A 23,013-nucleotide genomic window follows, 5' to 3' on the forward strand; every position below is an offset into this window, starting at 1 on the left:
GTGTTTACAGTTAGCTAGATAGAGGTTTTTGTTTTCGCATCGCAGTGGTATAAAAATGTACGGGCTGTGCAACAGCCTACTTACTGTCCCGTAATTCCACAAGGGGAGTTATTAAAAATATATTGACATCCTTTTTTTTTTTTTACAGAGGGCTCTTTTTTTAAAGCCCTTTGTGTTCACTTGGAACCGAGAAAGAAGCTTCATTTGGAAACCTGTTAAAGGTAATTGCTATTTTCTATAACTGAGGGAAATGTAATTTCAAATAATAACAGCGTGTATCTATGTTATATGTGAATATGTTGACAACGCTCAGTGTAGGTAAATGAAAGCTTTTTTTTTTTTTTAAATGTGTTGTCGAATGCTGACGGTCAGCACGAGACATGTCCTCTTTGTTTACGACGTGCACACGTTTTCCTGGATTTCAATACACTCACCAGCATTTATTCAATATCTATTTTAGGACACATTTAAGATTTCAAGGCAATCATTTAAATGCTTTCATATTACAACTGTTTGATTATTTCATTGTTTAATTTTTTTCACAGAACCCAATATCACAAGTGTTAATAAGTAAAGTCGATTTAATTGGCAACGTTAAATTGACAAAATGCTATTCTTTGTTTTGTGATGCATGTAAATTACAGTTTGCTTAATTCCAGAGATGGCAAAAGTACTCACAAGTAGTACAGAAGATGCTAGTGTAAAAAAGACTGGGGAAAGGAAAAAAGTAGACTTTGAAATGTACTTAAGTATAAAAGTACAACAAATAATTTATACTGTGAATAATATACAACACCCTAACTAACTTAGCACAATGCAAAAAAACCCACACAAAAACCACAAACATTTGTACCCAATGTAGTTTCCATCCATCCATTTTCATTACCGCTTATCCTCACTAGGGTCGCGGGCTGCTGGAGCCTATCCCAGCTATCTTTGGGCGGGAGGTACACCCTGAACTGGTCCCCAGTCAATCGCAGGGCACATAGAAACAAACAACCATTCGCACTCACATTCACACCTATGGGCAATTTAGAGTCCTCAATCAACCTACCACGCATGTTTTTGGGATGTGGGAGGAAACCGGAGTGCCCGGAGAAAACCCACCCACGCACGGGGAGAACATGCAAACTCCACACAGGCGGGGCCGGGATTTGAACCCTGGTTCCCAGAACTGTGAGGCAGATTTGATAACCAGTCGTCCACCGTGCCGGCCAATGTAGTTTCCCTCTTTTGTAATTTACATAGTGGTTACACTAAGATGAACAACAACAACAAAAAAAACCATGTTGCTAAGTAGCGTTGGCTTGACTTTGATTCTACTTAAACGTATTCCCATAGGATTGCTAATGTTATGAAATGCGTAACAAACAAAAAACGCTAAATAAGCTAATGATAACAACTTAAAAAACAACAACATATTTGTACTAATTTTTCCAGATTTAACCAAGACACAATCTTTCAATGACGACCTTTTCCTGGGTGTCGTCAACCTCAAAAACACTTTTCTTAACTAAGGCCATGGCTGGGGAATAGCTTGCTTCTCCACATCTGTTGCCATCGTTAATATTCCCATGTTGCTGCTGTCCCTGTTTTTTTCCACCTTTAAAACCCCAACAGCTCAATCAATCAAGACTGACCAGTCGCAGTTGACTTTTACTTTTCTTTTTTATTTTATTTATTAATTTTTGTTTTACATCGTGTTGCCATCAGCAGAGGTTGAAAAAAGTAACAAGTCTGTTTTGAGAACATAAAGAGTAGAAAGTACAAATATCTGTTTTCAAATGTAAAAAGTAGCCCAGAAAAATAAATACTCTCTACTTTGGTATTTTCCACCACTGCCGTGGTCACAATGCATAGTCCATATCCATTGTGACCACGCATAGTCCAACTTTAAATTGATATAAAACAAGAATCTTCTATTTCTATTGAGTGTTATAAGGGATATTCCACTTAATTCAGGTGTTATGTGTCACCTGAATTAAGAGAGGAACATTGTGCCCCAACCAGTCCTCTGGTCTCCATGAGGCGCTTGCTCGCATGCTGCTGGCAGGTTTACTTATTTACCTCTCACACGTGAAAAGAAGAGATTGACAGTGTTGAACGTGAGCCAAAGTGTAAAAATAACCTGCAATAAATGACCTCACTCCTTCAGCAGTCAATCAGCTGCTTTTTTTATTTTTTTTAATTACAACAAATCATTGCAGGAACTTATATTCAGGTCGAATACAATTCTGATGATCGTGCGGAATTGATCGGTGAATAATTGCGGCTTGACTTGAGGTAAAATGGAGTTAACTACCAACGCAACCAGCAGAGGTGCTATTAATTATGTAAGTCTTAACTAGAGTGGCACCTTGATTTACAAGGTTATTGGTTCAGTGACCAAGGTGAGCAAGCTTGTAACTCAATTTACTAGTACGTCCAATCAATGTTTCCCATTGAAATGAATTGAAATGTCATTAATCTGTTCCAGAAATTTAACATGTGAATACAATAAATTTTAATTTAATCTTCGGAATGTATTTTTTTCAAAAAATTATTTTGGTCCAATTTTCATTTAACGTGTGTGCAATACATCCAGACATCCATCCATCCATTTTCTGAGCCGCTTATCCTCACAAGGGCCGCGGGAGTGCTGGAGCCTAGCTCAGCTATCAACGGGCAGGAGGCGGGGTACACCCTGAACTGGTTGCCAGCCAATCGCAGTATTTAAACATTATATAAGTAAATTTTTTATTCTTATATTTTAGTTGTGTTTATGTTGAAATAGTGCATAATGTTTAAGTGTACTACAATACGATACTTGAAGAGAGAAGTATTTTTTGAGGTGGTACTTGGTGCAAAAAGTTTGAGAACCACTGCTGTAGATGGAATCTCCAAGGATCAAAATGGACGCCTGTTTTTGACATTGTGCAGCGTCTTAATTGACAGTTAACCTTCTCATTCAAGTATAAACTTTTTTGAGTACAAGTTGTGCGCCTGTGTTTTTTCACTGTTAATGACGTGCCATCCTGGCGAGTCTCTGGCCCCGCTGTTTCAAAACAAACTTGACTGACATGTAGGTTGGTCCTTCCAACGGTTGCTCAACCTGTCTCCCGCCTCTTTTAGTCTTCCACCTCACGGAGGCCATTGTGCTCCGGGGCACAACTGTTTAATGACAGTGATGAGCTAGAGGAAGTGTCAACACACTGATGTCTGTGCAGCTCACATATATTTTATACAGAACAGCCTTTCTTAAGAAAAAAAAAAAAAGATGATTTGAATATCACTTGATTGAATTGACTGTTTTTTTTGTGGGTTTTTTTGGCCTCTGACATGCGTTCTCTTTGGTTTTTGTCCTTGCGTGCTTTGTTTGCTTTTGGGGAGTGCTGTGTTTTTCTTTTGTTTTTGTTTTTTTTTACCACTTTGATTCAATCAGGTTGCTATGTACTCTGTATTTCATTAGATACACCTGCACAAGAACATTATATGTGTCATGTTATTCATGTCTTATTCAAATGGGTAAAGACTCCATGCAGCTATGTAGCTGGGGGCTGCTTCATTTGTGTAAATGTGAAAAATGCTAATTTCCATTGTGGCTTTCCACATTGTGGGTTAGCATAAAGCAACGTGGTTGCCGTACTGTTGTTGTGTGGGGCCGTAGGCTCAATAAAATATGCCACAGTCTACAATAACGCAGTTGTTCAAGTTTTGTTCTTTCCACATGTTAATACTATATATATTTTAGAGGAGGGACTAATAAACACCTTAAAGAATGTACACTGTGTTTTTGGCTAGCTGTTGAACTGAAGTTCCAGTACTGAAAACAAAGTATAGTTTCATTGTTGACCGTAAGGTATCGCTGTCATTTTCAAGTACCGGCATACCATGCAATCCTATGCAGACAGTTTAATGTCTTTTTTCCATGAAAACACACCGTTGTGTATATACACTTTTTTTTTTTTTTATCTTAAGGAAAAGCAGTGTTTTTTACAGCATTAAAAAATTAGGAGATTTCTAAGTGACATCAAACGTGTAACACACATGACACTGATTTCACAAAAGTAGAAATAGACTCATTTAATTAAGAGATAGAAGTTAAAAAAGATTCACTCCTTTCCCAGGCAGCATGGTGGAACAATGGTTAGCATGTCGGCCTCACAGTTTCTAGTTTCTCTTTCGTCTTCCTCTTTCATAAAAAATTATGCATGTTGGGTTAAGTAAAGACTCTAAAATTGTTCATTGACGTGAATGATGGTGCCCTTTAATGGACTTGGAATGAGTCCAGGGTGTACCCCACCATGCGACATAGAAAAATGGATGGACTTCTTTCCCACTATGTGAAAATGTGTGCTGTAATGATACATGTTTTTCTACAGGTCATCTTGAGGTACAGAAGTCTCCCTTGAAGGCTGAACCATGGTGTTGATTCTCGGCAGACGGATGAACAGGGAGGTCACTGGCATCAGAGACTCACCGGCTGTCAAACGCAAGGTGCGTTGAAAAGAGTACATGGTCTACATTGTGCACCATTTGTGCTTAGTAAGAAAAGGGCGCACCTTTCACATCAGAAGTTCTCGGGAGACACAAGGACCCCTTCATAATCGTAACTACATGTAGGCTACCCCTAAATGCCACAGGAATTGAAAAACGAGAGAGAGAAAAGTAGTAACATTATGAGAATAAAGTCATATTTTTTCATGGAAAAAAAGTCGTAATCTTACAAGAACAAAGATTTATATTTCTATGATGAAGTCGTAATGGTATGATATCAAAGTCAAAGTCATATTTCTAAGTAAAATTCAGAAACACAACTATATTCGGGTAATATTAAGCCTTTTGTTCTGGAAAAAAACACCTTTTATCTGTAAAAAAAATAGGGCTATACTCAAAATAATACGGCTTTATCTATTCATTGAGGTACAATATGTCAGATTTATGTGATGGTACATCACAATAATTTCAAAGCGTTTAATTGGCCCAAAGCTAAGCTAGGGAGTAGGCGTTGAACGATTTTTTTTCGTAATTAAAGGAAATGTAATGAAAGTCGAGTGCAAGTCAATGAATCGTTGACAGTCATTGATATTTTCCCACCACAGTACAGCGGTCCCCAACCTTATTTTGCGCCACAGACTGGTATCGTTTAGTGTATGGTTTGGGAAAGCCATATTTCGCCGGACAGGCGTAGAAACAAATAAAAACAAATGATTAAAAGTACAAATGTCACTTTACAACACTGACTTACTAGCATGTTGTAAGACTTCACATTGAGGCAGGCTCCAAAAAAAAAGCATTTCTCTTTCATTATTTGTAGTTGACTTTTCCTTTTATTATATTTGAGGATAGACTTGATACCAGTCCCATTTTTAGTAAAATATTTTCACTCACTTGTGGCATCCATATGGCGGTGTAGTAAGTATATGGACATCAGTGTTGTAAAGCGACTCAAGTGTCACAATGTTGGTGTGTGTTGTAGCAAACAACTTATTTGGAGCTTCACTTTGCACCACTGCCCTCGTTCCTCGCCACCAGTCCCGAGGTAACTCTGGTATGAATCTTTTTAGACTAGTGGCGATCTGAATAGCTGAAACTAGCGAGGCTAACCGCTGTTCTCATCCACTATTTCGCTGCTACACAGAGCGTTACACTCTGGGGACGGTGGAAGATGGACGATTCTAAAGTCCTCTGTAAATTGGGCGATTGCAAGACGAGCTGCCAAAAATACGTGATTAGCCATTAGACGACTTCAAGTTTTAAATGTTAATGCGGACTAATCAACTAATCAGTTGGCACATTGGTCCCCGCATGTAGCTTTTCACTTTTTAAAACATTAAATGACATAATTTATCACAAGTTATTTTGCTGAACCCCAAGTTACGGCTCTGTGACTCCAGTTTAAGAACCACTGTTTACAATTCTGAAACCAAAATTGTTGTTTCCCCAGGTGTTTGAGGTCGACTCCAAGACGTTACCTAGCCAGGAAGTGTTGGACTTCTGCTCCGGCTCCTCCCACGCTGAGGGCATCCTGCAGGTGTTCAATGAGTTCCGCGACTGCCGCCTGTTCACGGACGTGGTTATCAGCGTGCAGGGCCGAGAGTTCCCCTGCCACCGGGCCGTGCTCTCAGCTTGCTCCTCCTACTTCAGAGCCATGTTCTGTAATGATCACCGTGAGAGCCGCGAGATGCTGGTGGAGATCAATGGTATTCTGGCCGAAGCCATGGAATCCTTCCTCACTTATGTTTACACCGGCCGCGCCAAGATCACCACGGAGAACGTCCAGTTCCTCTTCGAGACCTCCAGTCTCTTCCAGATCGCCACATTACGTGATGCCTGTGCAAAGTTCCTGGAGGACCAGCTAGACCCGTGCAACTGCCTGGGCATCCATCGCTTCGCAGATGCTCACTCTCTCAAGCAGCTCGCCAGCCGCTGCCGCAGCTACGCTCTGGCCTATTTCTCCGAGGTGGCTCAGCACGAGGAGTTCCTCGACCTCCGGAGGGAAGAGCTAGAAGAGTACATTGACAGTGACGAGCTGTCCATCGGTAAAGAGGAGGTGGTGTTTGAGGCCGTGATGCGCTGGGTGTACCACAGTGTGGAGCAACGTAAACCCATGCTGAAGGCCCTGCTGCACCATGTGCGTCTGCCGCTTTTGCACCCCAACTACTTTGTCCAGACAGTGGAGGGAGACCAGCTCATCCAGAATGCTCCAGAGTGCTACCATCTTCTCCACGAGGCAAGGCGCTACCACGTACTTGGAAATGAGATGATGTCACCCAGGACCAGGCCACGCAGGTAGTGTTTGCCTTGCCATTATTGCTTATGTGAGGTAAAACCGGTTTGCACAGGGAAACACAAGCTAGAGCAGACGTAGGGATTGGCATTTGACTAAATGGCCTTCATCAACTATAAGAAAAATAAACAGATCAATGAATGGATTTATTCTTTGTTTATATAGTGGCACAGTCGTGCTCACCATTATTGTCACCCATGAAGTTTATGTACCGTAATTCGACCTAAAAATTCAAAGAATAAATTATTAATTATTATTTATTTATTTATTATTATTAATTAATTAATTATTATTAAGCACTTTATTTGAACACGTAATACTTTTTCTATTTACTTACTCTTATATTGAAAGTTCACAGCCCTACTTTTATTTAGTAAATGAGAAAACACACAGTTGTGCTCATATGCTTGATTACCCAAGCAGGATTTGTAAGATGGGTACAATTCATTAAAGAAACCCTGAAGGGCCAGGCGAAACACACTTAATTTTATTTTAATGGGATTCAAATTAAACAGTCAAGCACTTCAGAAAAGCATGAAACAAAACATTACCATAAATAAATTAATGATGATTGTTGTTCAGTCATCAGTCAAATTTGGGAAAAAACAAAACATTTTTTCACAAATTCTGCCAGGGTATGTTAACAACTGTACATATATGCAGCCATGCGTACCCCTGTCATATTGGAATGAAAGTGTAGGCGACACCGTTCCTTTTTTATAACCACTAGGTGGCGGTGGCATATGAGAATGAAAGTGTACACCTTTCTCATAACGTCTAGGGGGCGGTGGCATTTTGGAATGAAAGTGTACTGGTTTTTCATAACTTCTAGATGGCGGCATACATTGATAAAATGGGAAGGTTTTTTCCATTTTCCCCTATACCTATGTATAATGCGCACCATTGACTTTTGACAATTTTTTTGGGGGGTAAATACGCATTATACACGAGAAATTATGTTACTACATGTGGAATATCTCCTGAAGAAAATGAATCAAGTGAAACAACTTGTGTTTGATACAAAAGAGCAAATGATTAACAACATTTTATGGACAGATGAATCAAAAATGTAGCTTTTTAGCAATGCACACAAACCGTATCTTTACAGACGGCAAAATGAAGCCTTTAAGGAAAAGAACACCCTGCCAACAGTTAAGCATGGTGGAGGGTCCATAATACTGTGGGGCTGCTTTGCTACATCTGGTAACTGGAGGCCTTGACTGTATCACAGGTATAATAAAATCAGAAAATTATCAAGAGATTTTAGAGTGAAATGTCTTACCCAGTGTAAGAAAAGTTGGTTGGAGGTGAAGATCATGGGTACTCCAGCAAGACAAAGACCCAAACAACACATCCAAAAGCACACAGGAATGGTTGAAAAGGAAAAAAAATGACTTTTATAATGGCCAGCAATAAGTCCTGCTCTCAGTCCCATTGAAAATCTTTGGGGGGAGCTGAAATCTGCAATTGAGGAAAAGAACCCTGCAAATGTTTAAGAGCTTGACCAAATTGCAAAAGAAGAATGGGAGAAAATACCACCAGAGAAGTGCATAAAGCTTATAGATTTATACAAGAAATGTTTGGAGGCTGTCATCACTGCCAAAGGGTATGCAACCAAATATTAAGGAGGGGTTCCTATATTGCTGCACATGCCATTTTATGCTTTTATTTTTGTCTTTGATACAATATCTCAGTTTAAAATAAAAAAACAATGTTCTTTGTTAAATGAATTTGGACCTCCAATTAAAAGATCCTGATGATATAAGTTTGGTACATTTCCATTTATTACTGAAGATATTATACAGGTTATGCAAAAAAAGAAGGTGTGCAAATAATGGTGAGCAGGGCTATACATCCCAGCCCCCCTTTCCTCTGGTGTTCCTCAAGGTTCTATCCCCCTGTCCCCTTTAGTTCATGATGTACCTCATCCCCCTTGTTCTAGTGCTATGTGAATGACACCCAGCTTTCTGTACATTGTTCTAACGGAGCCTTAAAATAAAAATACAATATTAGTTTTAACAATCAATTAATTGATTATTATTCCCACCCCTATTCAGAAATCATTCTAGTAGGTGTCCTTAAGAGAATACTAAACAGTTGATGAAATTAGTACTTGTTTTTTTTAAATCCTTTATTATTTTATGACTTTTACACACTCAGACGTTGTTTGATGTGTCAAAGTAAATAGTGGTTCCACTTTGTTCTTAAGAAGAAAGAACAAAACATGTTTTTTTGTAGCCAGAGATTATAACTTCAACATGGTCCTCCTGGCAGTGTGCTTGAACTTAATATACAGAATGTGCTTGTGTTGTTTGTTTTTGTGTGTGCAAGACAAAGCGACAGGGAGTGTTACTGTGCCAAGTACAGTATGTCTGTGTTTTGTAGCGTCTTTCCAAATAGAAATGGCTAAGAAAGAAGCAGGGCATGTTGGTACACAGAATCAGTAGCTGGAGGAAAAAAACAAAAAAACGTGACGCAACAAACGACCAGAGAGAAATGTTGGGTCTTGTTTTCATACCTGCGGTAATATTAACCTTGCTTGATTCTGCCATATTTATTTTTTATTTAAGTTTGTCATAGGACAAAGCCTGGTGCTGAGTGAAGTCTCATTAATGAAATTTAAAAAGGAGCACATGGTGGGCACCTGTACAGCACGCAGCAGCTGTTCCATTGAGCTGGATGACCTGCTGTAACGGCTCATGTTTTGAAGTCGTTGAAGCTGCGTGGTGTGTATTTTAGCTGTATTATGTCCGTAACCAGGCAGGTTTGTTCTGAGCGGGAAGCCAAGCAAGCAATTGTTCCCCTTTTGCAGTTTGCCCTGGGGGGATCAATTCTCCTCTGTTTAAAATAGTTGATTGATTCTCCCCCTCTGCGGGTGCGCTCTTGGGCAGCTAACAGAACATGCAGAGAACATCACGTGAGCAAATTATTATTAATAACACCAACCATGTCTGGCCTAGACTGTCTCATACATGTACACAATACATGCACGGGGGAATCAACAGTAATCTGCCTGACCTACCTTCTATCACATCACACACATTTATGGCAGTTCACAACAAAGAGAAACAGGATTTCTTCAACCAGCAATTTGGAATTATGTGATCATGGAAATGGAGCTCAACTCTTGTTCCAAGTTTTTTTTTTTGTTGCAGCTGAGATTGATAGAAGCCCTTGAAAATGAACTTTGCCTCGGAGATAGGAAAGACAGAGGTGATGTTCCTCCAAGAGTAGCTTTACTTGTCATAATCCCTCAAAATGTCTGTGTTAATGTGTGTGTGTTTACATATGATTGTCTTAAGCTTAAATCAGCTTTAAAACAGGATGACATTTTTCAAATTCCAATTCAATTGTTTATTAATGTAGGACATTCCTTCACTCGCCATCCACAAAATTAGGTACATCTGCGCAATCTTTACCAAGACCTGGATCAATATGTTGTTTAAAGTCCCTGTAAAGTGAAAATTATTGTCTTCTAAATTTCAGAATCTTTACCAAGACCTGGATCAATATGTTGTTTAAAGTCCCTGTAAAGTGAAAATTATTGTCTTCTAAATTTCAGATGCCACAGAGAAGTGTTGTTAACAACCCTGCCAAATTTGAATGATGAAAAAATAATGGCAAGTATATAAAATGAGGCTTGGTGAAGAATCACACCCTTGCCTCTGCTCTCAAACGTGAAACCAGGTCCTGATGAAAAATGGATGCTACTTTGTTCAACATCTTTCTTATGCATACACATCCTTACATGTTTGAGCTGAGAAAATATATCTCCTTAAAGCCTCTGGTGACTGGAATATATCCCTCCACAACGTGTGAGGTGCTACCCACCAGCTAACTCACACGCTAAAAGGCTTCCAGGGCTCCTCCGGGGCTTTCGTGGGGTGCTTCTCAGCAGATAGCCGGCCAATGGTCTCATCCGTGGCGTCACTTACTCGCTTGAGAATTTAGATAAGACAACACAAAGCTGTTCTGTAAATTGTGGCATCCAAGGAAGACGTCTTTTACACGTAGCAAGCTAGCTAACTGCACACTGTAGTAGTAGACATGGGCCTGAAAACAATAGTTATCATTAAGTAACTCGCAATTGCGCCGGATAACCACTCATGCGAATGGAGGCATTCAAGTTCTTATATAATGGGGAAAAGAGCCTCACCCAAGTGCGTTACTGGGCGCCATTTAAGCCACAGCCCAAAAAAATCAGGAAAACTGACATGGTTAATCTCCCCAACCTACACTTTTCTCCTTCTTTGCACATGCTTTAACAATTATCTTCAAACATGTATCATGTATTTAGAAACCAATCTCTTTAAAATCCATTTTACTGAGTCTTTAAGACACAATATTGTTGTCCAAATCAGTCTTCCACACTATCCAGCTCACAATATCAACCTTGACTTCTTATAGCTTTGTTATAACCCCACTAGAGACTTGGCAGAGAGCCTTCATATCATTTTTCTTTAGTCATGTAACAACATGAGTAAAACATTTGTTTTAACCTGTTCTTTGCCAGGAATCCTTTGTGTTGATATACGACCATAGTCTTCCCACTTTGGCAAAGCTGTATGCTCTGCTGAGCGCCTGTCTAGTTATTGTTATAAGGGCAGAATTATTGATTCAGCTCTCTTATGGGTCCTATTAAATTGGCTTTATTATTTCAACTTATTTACCTTCCTGTATCCCGCAACCTCTGTGTCCTGTTTCTAGGTCGACTGGCTACTCTGAGGTGATTGTGGTGGTGGGTGGTTGTGAGAGAGTGGGGGGTTTCAACTTGCCCTACACCGAGTGCTACGATCCAGTGACGGGAGACTGGAAGTCGCTGGCCAAGCTGCCCGAGTTCACCAAGTCAGAGTACGCCGTGTGTGCCCTTCGCAATGACATTCTAGTGTCAGGTAAGAGCCTGTTGCACTGAACCATCAAATTAGCGTCATAAAATATTTATATGAGTCTATGGGCACATATAGACAAACAACCAAAGAGGAGAAGCGGCAGTAAAACGGGCCAAAATCCAGATGTCAGAGGGTGAGGCAGGACAACAGGCAGTTGCAAACTTGGTGTGGTTTATCCAAATGGGAGCGTGTAGAAATAAGTTTTAAATTGAGATTGAAACATTTCTACTGAGGTAAACGGTCTTAATTTCCGTGGGTAAGGCATTCCAGAGTACTGGAGCCTGAAAAATAAAAAAAAGAAACACAAAATTATCCACCTACATTTTTCTTTTTATGTAGTATTTTTTAAATTATGGTTAAATATCATAGATCATTGTACAACTTAAAATGTAACCAAAATCATTATGGGCTTATGTTCCACATGAAAGAGTTACCACTTTGTCTCATAAGGGGACATCCTTTTACTTGTTTTTTCTTCCACAATATTTCATCATACTTCAACATAAATGAATTACTCTGGGTGTTCATTTTGTGCCGGTGAATCCTGCTCGCTAAGTGACTATGACTGCCTTCTGTCCAAGCTTATTTTTATCCTCACAGCCCACTTGAATTGAAGGAAAATATGAGCACAACATCTGCAGGCACACGCCACACTTTGGTCACTGGCCTGCTTCCTTCTCTCGTTGCCAGTCGGTCACCATCTTTCCCATCAGTCTGCTAGCTATAGGATGGCATGTGTATGATATTTGTATATATTTGATACCACTTACTGATTGAGTTTTATTTGCTGTGGATGTTGGACTTTTGGATCCTCGCCTTGTAAAGAATGGTGACGCCTAGATCAGCTCATTACATCATTCATTTTTACTTTTAAGCCAAACTTTCAGTGTCTAAAGTTCAACGTTTTTCTAGTTCCATGTTTTTAGACAATGGCTATGGAGGTGAAAAGTTGTTTTCTTCCAGGAATAAGCTGTTTTAAATGTGCCTTGAAGCACGGGTTGTGCTGAAACATGCCCAGCCAGCATAAGCTGGAAACACATTGGATGAAAAACAGCAGCAGCAGTTGGGTGAGGAAAAAAAAGAAGGCGGGAGGAAAACATGGTCTTTTCTTTAGCCGAGTGTGTGTCGTGTTTATGCTTTTTTTTTTTTTAAATGTGTTTTTTTATTAGTTGACTAAGCCAAGTTCCTCACGCGTGCGCGATCTATCTACTCTCAAGAACCCGCCTGGAAAAGTCAACATACCCCTCCCCCCTTTGTCCATCTAAAAGACACACACATGCATACACGCTTTCGTTGACCCATTTTCATCATTTTTTCCCCCAGCTTTGTTATTGTATTTCCAACTTCACTCAAGTTCCTACCCTCTTCCACTCTGCCTGTATGCCCCTTGGGGGGACTCCAGTTCATCCTGCACAGCTGCAGTAAGCTCTGGTCTTAAATAGAATGTGGCCCCAAATGTTTATCCAGAACCAGTCATACTTCGTGTTCCAGGACAACATCTCTTGACATCAACTGCAACACTTCAAACCCACCACCACCCTTAATCACTACTACACTTTATAAGACTTTATCAAGTGTGACCACATGAAATATTTGTCCGCTTTAATATACATTTGCATATCACCGTTGCATAGCTCACAGGTGGCCTTACAGTTACCTCCTGAGTCAATAGGAATTGTGTGCATTCTGAACTAATAATATTTAGAGTAAAAGCGCCAATAACTGTCTGTCAGCATTACTGTACATTTGAATATTTAAAGTAAAAGCTCCCATAACTGTCAGCGTTATAAATCATCACTCAAGGTTGCTGTGCGATAGTTAAGAGCAGCGATTACCAGCGGTGGTCCTCCCCATGAGAGTTGGCTGGATGACACCAAATGAATTTTTAATGAGGAAAAAGCACCATGCCGTGCCTACAGATTATAGTACTTTTTCAAAACAGTTTTCCAAGATTACAAGGTTGCCTTTGTGGTGGTACATCCTCCAATGGCCTCGTGACTTTTCTGCAAATTCCTGAAGCTTTCAGGGCAATAGACTGTCTGGATCTTTGACTTTGTTGCGACTTTCGGCTTGTTCCATCAAGGGGGCACAGCGGATACAGTAATTAAGCACAGATACATGTTCTGACTCGCTTCCTTTGTGAACGTCTGTGTCACCAAAAACTTGTTAGGTTAATTCAAGACACTTGTCCATATGTGTGAATGTGAATACGAATAGTTGTTTGTCCATATGTGTCCTGTGATTGCCTAGCTACCAATCCAGCGTGTACCCAGCCACTTGCCCAAAATAATTCCATAGGCTCCAGCTCACCTGCGATTTACTTTATGGCCAATTTACTGTTGTCTGTACCTTGTCTCTGCTACAGGTGGTCGCATCAACAGCAGGGATGTGTGGATGTATAACTCGCAGCTCAACCTTTGGATCCGAGTGGCTTCATTAAATAAAGGCCGCTGGAGACACAAGATGGGTGTCCTGCTGGGCAAGGTGAGTTTGGCCATTTTGAGTCTTTAACGTGCTTGTGTTGTATTGACAAATTGGGATTATTTACCAATGTTAGTGTAATTCCTGTTTGTGGTGACTTTTTAGTGTGGAACTGTGTGTAATATCTGGTCCGAGCTTTGAGGTAACACACAAATACAAGTCCAGTATTCACATAATGAATCATAGTTTCAAATGGAGTTATTGTTAACCCGAGCAAACAACCCTGCTGGTAAGTTAATAAAAGATTCTCCAGGACTTTCAAACTACTTTTAAAGTCCCAGTCACGCCCAAGAGACATCCTGTATATATGTGTTGCACATACTATCTTAACCTGCAGACATAAAAGAATTTGGCTTTTAACATACCGTTGTCTTGCCATGTGATTGACAGTAATGATCTTGTCATTGCTCTTCAGCCGCAAAAAGGAAGTTACTCTAAATTCCAGTCACTTGTGTCAATAACCTGCATTTTGCTTATCAGTCATGTTGGACAATGAGGACGTCTTGTCACAAGGAGCGACACTATGTCATCATTTAATTGTGTTTGTGTTCACCATTAATGTCCAGCTACACTTGCGATATAAAAAAGGAATTTACTCTAAAATTCTGCCACATAGAGCCACTGGTATTAAACCCAAAGTTAGAACATTTTACATGCTGTACCACTCACTACGTAAGTGTGTTTGACTTGAAAATCCTTGCACAAGACCGTCTTAATTTGCTTTAAGAAAAAAAAGTTCACTGTAGAAGTTATCAAACCCAAAAGTTACGAAGTCTAAAAGACAGCTTCCCTCAACCCATAGCTGAGATCAGCTCGATGTCCACTACATCAGTGATTCCCGACCACTGGCACATTGTGGCACATGAGTGTATAATGTATATAATGTGTATAATATCCTTGTTTATCTATGGTAGTATATCATGTAATGTATCCTTGTTTATCTATGGCAGTGATATATAGTGACAGGCAGAACAAGTAAATGCTTTTACATTTGATGGCAGATGGTGTATCCAACTGTTGTTATTCATACAAAAGAAAGATTTCATCCTGAATAAGTAAATTGAGACCATCTTTCTCAAAAGTAGATATATCTTTGGTGACACTTTTATTTGGGGGTGCCACGGTGGACGACTGGTTAGCACATCCACCTCAGGGTTCTGAGGACCGGGGTTCAAATCCGGCCTTGCCTGTGTGGAGTTTGCATGTTCTCCCCATGCCTGCGTGGGTTTTCCGGTTCCCTCCCACATCCCAGAAACATCCACGGTAGATTAAATGAAGACTCTTAATTGTCCCTATGTACGAATGTGAGAGCGACTGGTTGTTTGTTTATACTATATGTGCCCTGCGATTGGCTGGAAAACAGTTCAGGGTTGACACCAAATTTTTATCCACAGCAAGACTGGTCAAGAATTATGCATTATTATGAATCCTGTACAAAAAAATTACTAAAGATTCTCATCAGGCATAGGTATTGGCAACTACAGTACATGTTCTCACTGATTTCAGTCTTACTTTAACTCATACAATAAGCGTAAAACATTTTGACTGAATCGTGACACGTGACCTGCTGCCCTGATCACCCTCCTCTGCTCCAGCTCTGCTCGCTGCGCTATTTACAGTCTGTAATGCACGGCCAGGTGGACATTCCTGTTTAAGGGCACCACAAGTTTCTTGGATATGTGCCTGCAAGTTGCATTGTAGCTAGCCTCCTATCATGTGTCTGCAGTCCACTCTTCGAGGTTTGCATACATATGCATAATTGTAGCGCTTTACTTCAACCTAATAAAAGGAAATTAGAAACAACTCTGATGTCCTATTGTACCTTAAATTATTCTCGAACTGGCTACACAGCATTTGTTGTGTAAAAAAAGATAATGCAGGAAAAAAATGGTTGGCCACTGGTATTGCAACTCATGAGAGGTTCTAATTATCTGGAAAAGAGAACAGCAATTGATCGTCATGGTTAAAACATGCAGAACTAAAGAGAGGCTTGGATTCAGGCTTACACGTTTTGTGTCTCCCTAAGTATGTACAAGTTCACACACTTGTTTACTGCATAGACCAAGGTACCATTTTAAGGCCTTTGTTCCCCCCCCCCCCCCCCCCATATACAAAGACTTTGACAGGGTTTTCATCTTTAGCCATTGTGCAATAATCATTTTATTATTTTGGGGGATGTCTCGTGTTAGTAAACAGTCCGGTAAACAGCTGATTGTCACGTTGCTGTACAAGTTAGTGATGAACTCAAAAGATGGTTGTGGTGATTTACAGAATATTTGATTGAGTGGTACTACCACCACGCAGTTGTTTACTCATTCTAAATAGATTTGTGTGCTAAAAGGGTGTACTAGCGCAGCCTCTCTGATTTACTTACACCAAACATGATACAGTGACACAGTTATAGTGTTCACATATACTAATATGCATGTAAATTTCTTGGAGACACATTCCTTTTACTCCCAGAGGAGGTTCATGTCTCTTGTCTACTTCCTGTGTCTGTCGTGCACGTGTGCTTTTTGCATCACTTTTATTCTTTTCCCCCCCTCTTTTTATGAGTGAAATCATTTGTCTCTAAACATTTTTACACTGTACATTGCATCTTGTAATTCAAATGATCTTTAATCTTTCTGTCTTCAGTGCTATTTTGTTTGTGTGCAAGTTCATTTTCCAAACGTTTTCAACACTGCTGCTTGTAATATTTACTTCGTTCATTTAAACAATTATACTTCTCTAAATGTTCAGTAATCTTTGTGGTTGGTGGTTCCCACATACAGTGTGATTCAGTTCCTTGTCAGTCATTTCCCCATTCTCGTGTCAATTTCCTCATGTAATTTCCCATTTGAGCTACAGTACAGATGCTCATGTAATATGAACAAGAAAACAAGTGTGTTGGAGACAACAAGCCTGTAAAATGCATTTTGAGGTCTTTTTAATGTTGTTGGAGAAATTCACTTTCCAGTCCAGTACAGAAGCTGGTATTATATATTAATACAGACCTCACATTTACTGTATTTAACCCTTCTTTTCAGCGGAAGTGCATTCACACACAAACACACCTCTGTCCTGTCCATGATCCCTTGTTATGTTGCACAAAAATAGGTCTTGTCCCTGACACGTCAGTGCTCGGTGACAGCTGTTCTCATCTGTCACAGTCTATTCTTTATGATACTCTATTTGTTTGTATCGCTCCCTCCATTCATCACACCTGCTACATTGCTATTTTCATAAACAAAAAAATAAAAAAAACACAACAGGTTCTGTGATCATTTTTTTCATTAGTCATGCTTGATCTCTTGTTCCGCTATGGCCAATTCATTTGGTATGCCTACACAATTCAATAAAAGATCTGTATATAAATATCTACCACTTCTAAAATAATAATGCTTAGTTGACACTACCAGAGAAGGATTAGGTCGTTAACTAATTCACTGCCATGGACACTGTAATGACACTGTAATGACTGAAAGATCCCTGTAGATGAGGGAAATGCATTGCTTTCGATTTGAGATCAGCATAGCTATTGATTGGAAGTTAAAGATTAGGCAGTTAATCCCTGCTTGTCACGTCAATTATAAAGGAGTAAAATGCCAACAAGGTGGAAAGTGGACAGGCACGTCACACTTGGACAGAGCATGTCTATGGGTCATTTTGATATAATTTGATCAATAACGGTAAAGACACTAAAAAATATATATATATTTTTGCCATTTTTGTTTGCCGCCTTGGTTATACAGTATATGGGTAAATGCCTCCAATGCTGAATTACAAGGGTTAGTCAATAACAATAGCCTATGGGCCGGAGTTTACAGACGTCAGTCAGAGGTTATGTGTTGAGAAGCAGTGCGTCATTTCTTTCCCTTCTCTGCACCAGATAGACTGGTTCTCTTTGTCCTGATGTACAATCACATGTTCACCTTTATAATTAGATTAGCTGTTTACCGTTTAATGTTGGAAAAAAGCACGTATGCGCTGTCTCTAAAGCTTTTGGTACATAACTGATGATCTATCTGTGTGTATTACAGGTCTATGCTGTGGGTGGCTACGATGGCCAGTGCCGCCTGAGCAGTGTGGAGTGTTATGACTCCTTCTCAAACCGCTGGACAGAGGTGGCGCCCTTGAAGGAAGCGGTCAGCTCTCCAGCCGTCGCTAGCTGTGCCGGCAAGCTCTTTGTCATTGGAGGAGGGCCCGATGACAATACCTGTTCAGACAAGGTGGGAAACAGATGTCTTCCTGCCCCAAACACACACTCTTAGACAAATAGTGATGACAGCTGTGGTGCCTTTTTATCACAGCTATCCTATTTTGTAATTATATCTTTGAGAGCAACAATGTGCTGGGTAGACTAATATTGTCCTTTATAAAAACATAAGTAATGACTATCAGTGCCAAAAACGTATTTATACGTCCATTACAATCCAAACATTCACTGCCAAAGACAGATTTTTACGTCGTTTGTTTTTTCCCCCACGGGAATGGGTTGCAAAAAAATAATAAACATGTTGAGAATAGAAATAAGAATAAGTTAGAATAAGATGTAGTAAAAGGAGTAAAACATGAGTGTAGGGCAGTTGGGGTCATAAGTATCAATTTGTGGTCAATTTGTGAGTTTAGCATCGCAATGGCATTTGGAAAAAAAAAAAAATTTTTAAACTACCTTTACTCAGAGGAGCTCTGTAGTGCCTCCTGGACTGCAGAAGCTCAAACTGACAGGACAGAGGATGAGAGCTGTCTGCCAGGTTTTTCTGAGCTTTCTGCCTCGTTCCGCCAATGCAAATGTGGGCCAGAGGTTTTGGGTTTTTTTTCCCCCCCACGATGTTACTTGCGATTTTAACAATTTTGCTTTGCTTGGCCTCACAGTTAGGACTCAAGTGACCAATCCAAGCATAGAGGTAAAATGTTAAAACACTTTCAAAATGTGTAGAATACACAAGCTCTAAAATTTGCAGACTGACACCAAGACAGTCAATACATTGTGCAGGTGTCCAGATTTGTTCATATTTTTTCCATCTAATACTGTATTTACATTGATTGACTGCGTGTCCCAGGTCCAGTGCTATGATCCAGAGACAGACACTTGGTTGCTCCGAGCCAACATCCCCATCGCCAAGCGCTGCATCACTGCCGTGTCACTCAACAACCTCGTGTATGTGTGCGGCGGTCTAACCAGGTCCATCTTCTGCTACGACCCTGTGGAGGACTACTGGATGCATGTGGTGCACACATTTGCAAAGCAGGTAGGATGTTTTTTAGTTTAATTACAGTTGCAAAAATTTTGTTTACGCTGAAGGCAGTTGCGGGCCGTGCATTTGCTGCCTGGGTCTCGCCTGCCTGTAGGTAATTGCTGTGTTTCTGCGTGTAGGAGAGCTGTGGCATGTCCGTGTGTAACGGTAAGATCTTCATCCTGGGCGGCCGGGGCGAAAACGGCGAAGCGACAGACACCATCATGTGTTACGACCCGGCGACGGGGATCATCACAGGGGTGGCTGCTATGCCACGTTGCATCTCCTACCACGGTTGCGTTACTGTACATCGCTTCAATGACAAGTACCACAGGCCATGACCAAAAACATGCATGCACTTACAGTGTATGAGCGCACAAACACACACTTCATTACATCATACGCGCCATTCAGTGTATTTATTTTCTCACAGTATCATGTAGCAGCAATCATTGCGGTGCTGTGAACATTTATCTTTCATAGTGGAAATGCTCTCTATTTAATCTGATTAATGGCACAACAGAACAAATGCAAAGTAAAAGAATAACAAAAAAAAGTCAAATATGTCGAATATGCATCATTTTGCCCATATTAACAGCAGGTTTCCTAAAAATAAAGTCCAAAGAACATTCTTTAAGCAGACATGTCCAAACTTTTTCCTCAAAGGGCCGCATACAGAAAAACGGAATGACGCAAGGGCCACTTCGAAATTCTTTATTAAACACGCTAAATCTGATCAATCAAGCAATTATATATTGTAGTTACTTTGAAAAACTGCTATCTCACAGCTTTCTATTAAAGTTAATAAGGAAAATAATTTGGGATTTTACAGGATTTGGGAGTTTTTGCCTCTGAAACAGAATTATCTGTAGAAATTTATAGAAATTTTGTTGCTATTGTTTTAGTTAACAATTTAATATTATTATTAATAGTAGTAGTAGTTGTTGCACCCATGGGGAATGTGGGTGTTGCAAGGTCCCCCACCCCCTTTTCTTTTTTTGAGGAAAAAAAAGTTTTGCAGTCGTTTTAAAAAATCATTTTTACTATATGCGGCGGGAAAAATGGCTCCTGGGCTGTAGTTTGGGCCCCTCTGTCCTAAGTAATGCCACCTCAATTTTTAATATACAGGGTGTCTCAAACTTTACTTGAGACTTCCTTTATTCTATTTAGCAGTAGTGCAATGTATGTGATCCATGGCAAGTTTCTCGAAAGAGAATATGTTCTTGATAAACCACACAGAAAATCTAAACCTTTAAAGCAGGCGTTTGGGGAAAAAACAAGAAAAGGGATGATGCTTTTACTGACCAACTTCAGGTTGTCGAGCATCTTCCACTTGGAGTCTTTGTTGATGCTATGTTCTATTGCAGACCTTCAGATAAACTTTCCTTGACTTTGCGCGAATACCTGCTCTAGAAGGTCAGTGTTTTCCATCAGTGGTGGTGGTATTCGCAGGCTAGCCACTGTGTATTTTATCAAGAACAGATCCTGTTTTGAGTCATTTGCAATGGATAGCATAAATTGTACTACATGTTGGAACAGTGTGACAATGGCCAAAAAGGTCTTCAAACTAGCACTGAACTGCAGTTCAGCCAAAAACTTATTGCCAGGCGGTAATTTTGCAACACTGCTCCAATATCAGTATGCTTACAAATACTGCAAAGCATAAACTGTCAAATGCTGATGGCCTCACATCTGTCCAAATGATTGCTGAATTATTATTTTTTTGACTGAGATAAGCAGCTATGTCAGACAATAAGAATGGTAATTTTGTTTCGAATGCAGTTTTCATTTGAGAATCTCAAAGTGCTACAGAGTAAGACAAAACAAACAAAAAATGACCAAAGACAGTTAAGTAAAACAGACAGACACTTGATTAAAAATGAACACGATATGTATAATTTGGTAATGATAGAAAACAAAAACAGAATACATCAAATTACGGCTACACTATTAACTTCCCTTTTTTGATAATTATGTTAAGCACCTTCACTTCCTTTTTGTGCATTTCCCTTTGCCTCTTCCGTTTACATTCATATTTCTTTTTAAGCCTTATTTTCTTACATTATCATGCATATTATTCTCATTACTGGTATTTTTATTTTAAGAAATATAAGTTATAAGTGTGTGTGTTTTTAATGTTTTTTTTTTTTTTTTTACAAAGTTCTTTTGTACACTTTTAGCAAAGTACATATTTTTCACATCATTGTTTAATAGTGTTTCGGGCATGTGGGTATTTTTCATTTGTATTGAGAGGCATTTTTGGAGATCAGACTCACAGATCTAGAGTCTGCTTTGAATATGTGGTGTGCCTGTACAGATATGATCAATGTATACATGACTTTTACGACGTAGTTTGGATGGTGTCAGCGACTGCATGGTCACTCAATGTTAGCTAATGCTGCTTGCACCTTTGATTTAAAAGACACCTGATGTAACTCGGGTTAACCGTAGATACCTCCGTGTGTGTATGTGGGCTTGCGAGTCGGGTGAGGAGGTGTTTGAAGCACTAGCCCTTAGTTAAAGTCAGTAAAAAAATTTTTTTTTTTTTTTTTTTAACAATAGGTGTTGATAGACAAGATGTTGCTGTGAACTTTTATTTAAATTTAATTTTTTGTATTTAAATGTAACTTTTTTTTTCCTGTAACTGAGAGCCCCAATTGTGCACTTTGACAGAATCCTGTCAAGTAGGTAATAGTGGATGAAATTTTTCTTTCATTTTTTTTTTTTTTTTTTACTGTATCAGTAAATGTTACTTGCTTTCACGTGAAATATGGAGATTGCGTAGGGTGCCTCTATTTGGCCGCAGAATGCGACGGTTCATATACGACAACAAAGACACAAGAGGGCAAAGTTCAGAGAGAGGACTTTAAAGTATGATAAAGATGTTAGAGCTGTTTTTTTTCTGTTCAACAATCAGAAAACATAATCCATCAATTTTAATCAAAAAGGGGCCTGAATCACACAGGCCAACAAGCCAGTCAGAAATCAGTAGAGAAGAAGAGGCTGGTAGTGAGAATAAGTGTGTGTGTGTCTGGGATTTCACCAAGTATTTACTCAATAGGGATACATGTCCTCTAATGTTAATTTGTTTTCCATTTGAATTATTTTCTATTTACAGACTTTGATACATTTGCTTTAATAAGATTGAAGTTTATTTTGTGTTTGCATTTTGTTGTGGGATTGTCTGTTTTTTGACCCCATGTGCAAAAAGTATCAAGATTGAGCTTTTTAAAAAAAAAATGATTTCAGCATGAATGGAGGCAGAAATGAACTTGGGTTTGTGGATTTGATTCTGAATTCATCCTGTGTGTGACAATGTGCCTTTAAAAGAATAAACCAGCAGGGGAATATTGATTTTCTTTTTATATGAACCTTTACAAATGTATGTGTGATGTTATACTTTAAGATGCTGTTCATGAGGATGCAATAAAATGTTTTTCTGTTCACTTGTGTACAATAAATTGTTTTCTTTCTGTACCAAATAGTCTACTTTCTTGTTACTGTTATTGTTACAAAAAATCATCTTCTAATACATCTATGCCAACCTCAGTTGTCACTATCAAACACATTTGGATCTGAAGACATTCAACACCATTTCTGTAGTGCTTGTCCTCATTAAGGTTGTACGTAAGTACAAATCTATAGAGCTCAAACA

The 23,013-nt window shown here is 39.4% G+C and overlaps 1 protein-coding gene across 1 annotated transcript; it reads left to right on the forward strand.

Annotated features, from left to right (window-relative positions):
- klhl24a (kelch-like family member 24a) lies at positions 1 to 22,804 on the forward strand. The gene is made up of 8 exons (XM_061693685.1): positions 1 to 221; positions 4,362 to 4,476; positions 5,927 to 6,771; positions 11,477 to 11,661; positions 14,024 to 14,142; positions 18,162 to 18,350; positions 19,185 to 19,373; positions 19,499 to 22,804. The coding sequence occupies exons 2-8, from the start codon at positions 4,402 to 4,404 to the stop codon at positions 19,697 to 19,699; spliced, it is 1,803 nt and encodes a 600-aa protein (XP_061549669.1). The 5' UTR covers positions 1 to 221; positions 4,362 to 4,401; the 3' UTR covers positions 19,700 to 22,804.
- The last annotated feature ends 209 nt before the right edge of the window (positions 22,805 to 23,013 follow it).

Source organism: Phycodurus eques, chromosome 13 (genome assembly GCF_024500275.1).
Source record: "Phycodurus eques isolate BA_2022a chromosome 13, UOR_Pequ_1.1, whole genome shotgun sequence".
In the NCBI taxonomy this organism is placed as follows: domain Eukaryota; kingdom Metazoa; phylum Chordata; class Actinopteri; order Syngnathiformes; family Syngnathidae; genus Phycodurus; species Phycodurus eques.